The 8,122-nt window shown below is 44.0% G+C and overlaps 1 protein-coding gene across 1 annotated transcript; it reads right to left on the minus strand.

The window, feature by feature from the left end:
• Window positions 1-389: 389 nt before the first annotated feature.
• Window positions 390-1,331, minus strand: LOC101108911 (olfactory receptor 1M1). The gene has a single exon (XM_004008502.5). It carries the CDS (start codon window positions 1,329-1,331, stop codon window positions 390-392), a length of 942 nt encoding a protein of 313 aa, XP_004008551.2.
• Between the last annotated feature and the right edge of the window lie 6,791 nt (window positions 1,332-8,122).

Here is an 8,122-nt window from a genome sequence, read left to right on the forward strand (position 1 = left end):
GGAAGATCCCCTGGAGAAGGAAATGGCAATCCACTCCGGTATTCTTGCCTGGGAAACCCCATTGACAGAGGAGCCTATTGGGCTATAGTCCATGGAGTTGCGAGAGAGTTGGACATTACTGAGCGACAACACAGCAAAGTAGATTCTGAACCAGAATAAATCCAATCTGCTAGAACTAGACTGCTCCTTGTAGAAATATAGCATGAGACATGCCCCCAAAGGACACTCAGTGGTCCCAATAATTGAGAAAATAGTTACAGGGTTATCTTGAGCTTCTGCAATTCAATATTTAAAGTGATACTCTCCCAACCCATGAAATTCCAGATTTTTGCCCAAGGACCCAGCTGTTTACATCATAACTCCCTGGAAGCTTCCAGGTGTCCTGGTGGTCAGGAGGTTGAGGTGATTTTTCTGTTGACCAGCTTCATCAGGGCCCCCTTCAGGTCTCTGTTCCTCAGGCTGTAGATAAAGGGGTTCAGCATGGGGGTGACGGCAGTGTACATCACAGCAGAGGCTTTCTCCTTCACGGCTGTGCGGACAGATGAAGGACACAGATAGACCCCAATGGTGGTCCCGTAGAAGAGTACAACCACAGAGAGGTGGGAGCTGCAGGTGGAAAGGGTTTTCTTCCTGCCTCCTGCAGAGGGCACCTTCACGATGGCCACAATGATGCGAGCGTAGGAGGCCAGAATGCAGATGAAAGGCATGGCTATGACCACCCCTGCCACAATGAGCACAAAGATCTTGTTCACAGAGGTGTCAGTGCACGAAAGTCTGAGGAGTGGGGTGAGGTCACAGAAGTAGTGAGGCAACTCATTATTGCCACAAAAAACCAGACGGACCATTAGGAGGATGTGGGTGAGGGAGATGAAGCCAGAAAACACCCACAGGCCTCCAACCAGCAGGCCACAGAGGCGTGGGCTCATGATAGAGGTATAGTGTAAGGGGTGACATACAGCCACGAACCTATCATAAGCCATCACGGCTATTAAGACACTGTCCATGATGCCAAAGAAATGAAAGAAGTACATTTGTGTCAGGCAGCAGGAGTAAGAGATGGACTTGCTCTTGATTTGGATGCTCACCAGCATCTTGGGGACAGTGTCGGTGGCCAGGCAGAAATCAACCAAGGAAAGGTTGGCCAAGAAGAAGTACATGGGGGTGTGGAGGTGGGAGTCGGTGCTGATGGCCAGGATGATCAACAGGTTCCCCACTACTGTGACCGCATACATGGAGAGAAACAGAGCAAAGAGGAGAGTCTCCTGTTCTGGCTTTTCTGAAAGTCCCAGGAGGATAAACTCAGAGGAGCTGGTTTGGTTGTCTGGTTCCATGGATATTATTCCTCTGGAAGTATTGAAAGGGTGAAGTTACATGAATGCTATTGAGATGATTCTGAAAGATTCGAAGAGATTACCTTCAATTTCCGTGTGTGCGTGTGTTCAGTCATGTACGACTCTTTGCAAACCTCGCCAGTTTCCTCTGTCCATGAGATTTCCCAGGCAAGAATACTGGAGTGGGTTGCCATTTCCTCCTCCAGGGGATCCACCCTAAATTTCCAATCTGGACTAATTATGATGTCTACTTATATATGTGTTCCACCTTGAACCATTGATGTCGTGTTTACATCTCATTGTCAAGCTTTGGCTCAAGGTTGCTCCCTTGGATATCCCTGACTCATACAAAGACACAGTAAACCATGCATGAACTCTGGCTGGGGAAACTACTAAAGGGTTTACATTATGACAAAACAAACCGAATCCAGAAAAAAGCATTATCTGAGAAGCAATGATCAGCCAAGAAATTGGTAGTAATGTAGAAAAAATCTGAACAAAGCATTGTTTTAAAATAGTAATAATACAGGCTTCCCTGGTAACTCAGCTGGTAAAGAATCCACCTGCCATACATGAGACCCCAGTGCAATTCCTGGATGGGGAGGATCCTCTGGAGAAGGGATAGGCTACCTACTACAGCATTCATAGGCTTTCCTGGTGGCTCAGTTGGTAAGGAATCCTCCTGCGATGCTGGAGACCTGGGTTCGATCCCTGGGTTAGGAAGATCCCCTGGAGGAGGGTGTGGCAACCCACTCCAGTATTCTTGCCTGGAGAATCCCCATAAATAATGGAGCTTGGCTGGCTACAGTCCATGGGGTCACAAAGAATAGGACATGACTGAGAGACTAAGCACACACACACAACTTGTACCTGTGCTGTGCTCACTTGTGTCCAACTCTTTGTGACCCCATGGATTGTCACCAGCCAGGCTCCTCTGTCCATGGATTTCCCAGACAGGAATACTGGAGTGGGTTGCCATTTTCTCCTACAGGGGATCTTTCCAACCTAGGGGTCAAATTTGCATATCTTGCGTCTCCTGCATTGCAGGTGGATTCTTTACCAACTGAGTCACTGGAAAAGCCCATGCATGTAAATAATGGGGATTAAAATACTATGAGACCTGGGATTTATTTATCATAAAATAATATGAGACAAAATGGGGAATTAAAATTGTTGTAATGTTTTTGTGTTGAGTTGCAGAAAAATAGAAACAGTGAACATTTTGGACTTTCTACAAGAATACACATGATTAAAGTTTAGGTGTAACTACTTAAATAATAGGTATAGAATATATAACTTTAAAATTATAGTAGGGGTATGACAGGCTTCCCTGGTGGCTCAGCAATAAAGAATCCACCTGCTAATGCAGAAGATGAGGGTTGGATCCTTGGCTGGGACCCCAACTCTGAAAAAACAACAACAACAACAAAAAAAAAACCCCCTTCTTGGTAGAATTCTCATGGTTTTCAGAATTGATTTCCAGACTTACAACTCCAGACTCGTAACTCCCAGGCTGCCTGCCAACTCAATTTTACTATCAGGATAATCTGCACAAATGTAGTGCTTCTCAGAAGGTAAAGAATATGCCTACAATGCAGAAGACCTGGATTCCATCCCTGGGTGGGGAAGATACCCTGGAGAAGGAAATGGCAACCCACTCCAACATTCTTGCCTGGGAAAATCCCATGGATGGAGGAACCTGGCTGGCTACAGTCCATGGGGTCACAAAGAGTTGGACACCACTGAGCAACTAACACTTACTCAGTGTAGAAAGATGGAAGCACTGAGATAATTGGATTCAGACAGACCAGGATTCAAATTCTGGTTCCATTACTTAGTGACTACTAACCTCTCTTGTTTGGCTCAGTGGTGAAGAATCCACCTGCCAGTTAAGGAGACATGGGTTCAAAGCCTGGGTTGGGAAGATCCGTGGAGAAGGAAATGGCAACCCACTCCAGGATGCTTGCCTGGGAAATCCCATAGGGTCGCAAGGAGTCAAACGCGACTGAGCCTCTAATGCTAACCCCCCACCCCCAGCCTTTCTAAACTTCATTTTCTGTATCTTTAGCCTTGATAATACCCACCTGGATTTTCTTAGAAGATGAAGTGATGTAGCCCATGGAAGGTGACTGAGACAGTGCCCTACAGTATAGTATGATCTCAGCCAACATTTGGCAGCATCATCTCAGGTTTAAGGAAGGGCTGTGAAAAGAGAAATACCTGGGTGTGATTCATGGGCTCACCGCTTACTAGCTAGGTGATCTTTATTTATTTTTATTTTTAATAATTGGAGCATAATCGCTCTACAAAGGTGTGCTAGTTTCTGCTGTACAACCATGTAAATCACCTATAAGTATACATATATCCCCTCCCTCTTGAGTCTCCCTCCTACCCCCATTCGAATCACCCCTCTAGGTCTTCACAGAGCACTAAACTGAGCTCCCTGTTCTATACAGCAGCTTCCCACGTAGCTAGGTGATCTTCAGTGAGTTACCTAACCACTAAAATCTCACTTTCTTGGTCAAAAGTGGATGAGAATAGTGGTGTATAGATAATAGGCTTGCTTTGAGGATTAAATGAGATGTTGGTGTAAAATTTTCTACACAGTATCTGACAGAATAATATAATTATAAAAGCAGTGGTTTTCCTTTCTCTTTCTTCCTGGCAGACCAAGTTTATCATGTAAATGACAAAGTCTGTTTCTTTTCTGGTGACCTTATTTCCATGAATAAAAGCATCATCACTTCAGACACCTGTGATTGAAACTTTGACATTTCCTCCCCTGTTACTTCCACTGCCAAAGCCAATCTGCCAATGAGTTGCTACGTCTTCTACAAGCTGAACTGTCTATTCTTACTGTTATTTCCCATCTACCTCCTCCCACCACTGACTTGCATCAAGGCTCTTCTTAGTCTGGTGGTCAAGTATTATTCTTGAATTAGTCCTCATGCATCCTTTCTGTCTCCTCCAGACCATCATGAAATCACTGATGGAATAGTCTTCCTGATAAGTCAGAAAGAAATAAACAAATATCATATATTAATGCATACATGTTGAATCTGGAAAAATGGTTTACAGATGAATCTATTTGCAAAGCAGAAATAGAGACACAGGTATAGAGAGCAAATATATAGATACCAAGGGGGAAAAGGGGAGGGTGCGATGAATTGGGAGATCAGGATTGAGATCCACAGGCTACTACGTATAACATAGATAACTAACGAGAACCTGCTGTATGGCACAGCGAACTCTACTCAATGCTCTGTGGTGACAAAGAGGGGATACATGTACACACAAAGCTGAATCATTTTGCTGTGCAGCAGAAACTAGCACACCACTGTAAAGCAACTAAACTCCAATGATAAAAAAGAATAATTCTGGTCATATCACTTTTATTCACTTATTTATGCACTCACTGTCTTTTTTTTCCCCCATAAACAATTATTGGTGGCTGCATTAAGCCAGGATTTGGGGTGAGCAGTGCAGACAAAGACACAAATAGACACAAACCCTGTCCTCCAGACACTGTAAAGCAGGAACTGTGTGCCTTTGTTCATTTTTAAAGAATTTAATTTTAATTGGAGGATAATTGATTTACAATGTTGTGTTGATTTCTGCCATATGACAACCTGAATCAGCTGTTAAATATACATATTTTCCTTCCCTCTTGACATCCCTTCCACTCCCCACACCATCCCAGCCCTCTATGGTAATGTATATGTTTCAACACTATGCTCTCAATTTGTCCCACCCTCTCCTTCCCCCGCTGTGTCCACAGCTCTGTTCTCTATGCCTGTGTCTCTATTCGTACTCTGTAAATAGATTTCTTTGTTCGTTTTTGTAGCCAACATCTTAACTGGATATAAAAGACATATAACCCATCTTCAATAAATGCATAAATAAATAATGATCCTCTTTTTTTTTTATTGTCTCCTACAATACCAGGCACTGTTCTACATTCTTTGTCAATTAGTTACTCGAAACAACCCAATGTTGGTGGGTCTGTTTCACAGATAAGGAAATGGAGATGCAGGGAGATTAATAAAATCAAGTGGAGTTCCACAGAAAGTGGGTGGCAGAACTAAGCCACGCAGTCTGAATATGGAGCCTGTACTCTTTTAAAACGTTTATTTATTTGGCTGCCTCAAGCCTTAATTGCAGTACTTGGAATTTTTGTTGCATCATATGGGATCTTTTGCTGTGGTGTGTGGACTCTCTAGTTGCCTCTCAGACTTAGCTGCTCCAAGGCATGTGGGATCTTACTGACCAGGACTCAAGGGATCAACCAGGGATCAAACCCAAGCTTCCTGCATTGCAAGGCAGATTCTTTGTCACTGGACCATCATCAGGAAAGTCTCTAGAGCCTGTATTCTTAATCCTTTTAATTTAAAAAATCAAGAGTGAATTAATGAATTTACAGTTGAATGAAGGAAACAGACTCAAGAGGCATTTATCCACTTATGCTGAAATGGGCATAACAGCAAATTATCCTGAGAACTGCAAGACTGTTTAGTATATGCAACGCCAAGGGCTTCAGAGACTCAGTGATGGAAAGAACTCAAACCTTTACTTACAAAAGTTTGGTTTGAACTCCTTTGTTCTTTGAAATACTCAAGCAAGCTTTGGAAATATCTGGTGTAGGTACTAAAAACTGTGCTGAAAATCATGGGCTTTGGAAAGGGCTTGGTGGCATCACCTTTGGACTAAGTTGAACTAGGTAGCCAAGTGCGGTTATTGGATTCTGGGCCGGAAACTGTTGAACTGAGCCAAGCAGACTCTCCCAGTTCTCTGAAAACATAGGAGCTCTAGTACCCGCTGGCATTCTCTCCAAGTTCTCTCTCTCTTTTTCCTTCTCCTTCCCTCTTTTCTTGTCCCCAGATCCACTTACAGGGCTATCTTTCCTCTTCTTGACATTATCACAGGGGCATGAGGCAAACAAGGTTCCATTCCCTCCCTGCTGATGGACAATAAAGATGCTGGCTCTGCTTCTAGGAAAGGACAAGAATGATGAAGTTAGATCAGAACAGAAAGATGCTCATAAAGGCAAAGATATACAGCCTCCTGGCCCAAAGAAGGAAAGCTGGGGTGGAGGGTAAATTGTAGGAACGGAGGGAATATTTATGATTTCTGGGCCAATAAGAAGTCAATTCCCAAGGCTCCTTGTTAGATAAATTGTTCAATTTCACCTCTGTTCCCTGAATAGTTTGACTTCCTTGGGGGTGCTGGAACATGGCAGTAAGAAGGTTGTATTGAGTATATTAGGTCTTCAGGAGGCAACTTGGAGCAAGTTGAGTTTCCCAACTTGCTCTGCACCCTGTCCTCTGGGAACAAACTTTCCTAGTCTCCCAGACTCTGTCTCCCCAAGGCCCAGGGCTTCTCATAGAGGAAGTTTCCATTTTTCTTTGAAGTCAGTCTTCCTTCCCTCATCACTCTAAGAATCAAACACAAGGCTTCCCTGGTGGCTCAGTGGTAAAGAATCCACCTGCCAATGCAGGAGACACCAGTCTTCCTGGTCTGGAAAGATCCCACATGCCACGGAGCGACTAAGCCTGTGAGCCACAACTATTGAGGTTGTGCTGTAGAGCCCAGGAGCCACAATTATGAAGCTTGCATGGCCTAGAGCTTGTGCTCCACAATAAGAGAAGCTACAGCAATGAGAAGCCTGCACACCACAGCTAGAGAGTAGCCCCTGCTTGCCACAACTAGACAAAAGCCCGCACAGCAATGAAGACTCAGCACAGCCAAAAATAAAAATAACTTACTAAATAAAGGGGTTTCCCTGGTAGCTCAGTCAGTAAAGAATCTGCCTGCAATGCAGGATACCTGGGGTCGATGCCTGGGTCAGGAAGATCCCCTGGAGAAGGAAATGATAACGCACTCCAGTATTCCTGCCTGGGGAGTCCCATGGACAGAGGAGCCTGGCAGGCTACAGTTCATGAGGTTGCAATGAGTTGGACACTACTGAGTGACTAAACCTAAATAAAAATTTTAAAAAATCTTTATTTAAAACAAGCAAGCAAAAAGTCTCTCTACATCCACGCAGTGATGTAATACACAGATACAAGGCTGCTTTCAACACCAATTAACCTCAAGAGGGAAATTCTGTAAAGACACCATTTCTCCCTTCCAGTTCTGCCAATGGAGGAAACAGAATTTAACTTGATGGACATACATAGAAAGGGGTTGGCTGAATGGGTCTGCAGAAAGATCTTCGATCTGAATATTGGTCCCAAGATAGTATCAGTGGGAGTTTTCTCCGTTTGCACTTTTTAGGAATTCAGATTCATGAAATCTTGTCAGATTTTTGGGTCTTGTGTCCACTTAATAAATATCCATAAAACTGACTGGTACATTAAGTGCCAGTTTTAAAAAGCCTTTTGTTATAGAAATAACCAATTGCAGACAAAAGTAGATTCAGTTCAGTTCAGTCGCTCAGTCGTGTCCTGCCAGGAGCCAGCACAGGAGAGCCCACCCATGACAAAGTCATGCAGGACTCGAGGGAATCCCTGGGCCATCTGACCCATGACAAGGTCATGCGGAAGAGTCCTGATGAGCAAGGCCTCAGGACTCGACGGACCCCCTGGACCTGCTTGAGCATCTACCCCTGAACCAGAATCTGTCTGTCTTATTTTATGTCTTTCACCAGCTCTTCTGACATTAGCAAGGGGCTGTCCCTGACCAAAAGAGTTAACTTAGGGCTCTAGTTGATAAATCTCCTGGGCATGAAAGGAGTGTTTCAAACCCTCTGTTAGCATTCTAGCTTACTTGGCAGCTTTATCCAGACTCTTGCA

The sequence above is a fragment of the Ovis aries genome, chromosome 5 (genome assembly GCF_016772045.2).
Source record: "Ovis aries strain OAR_USU_Benz2616 breed Rambouillet chromosome 5, ARS-UI_Ramb_v3.0, whole genome shotgun sequence".
NCBI classification, from domain to species: domain Eukaryota; kingdom Metazoa; phylum Chordata; class Mammalia; order Artiodactyla; family Bovidae; genus Ovis; species Ovis aries.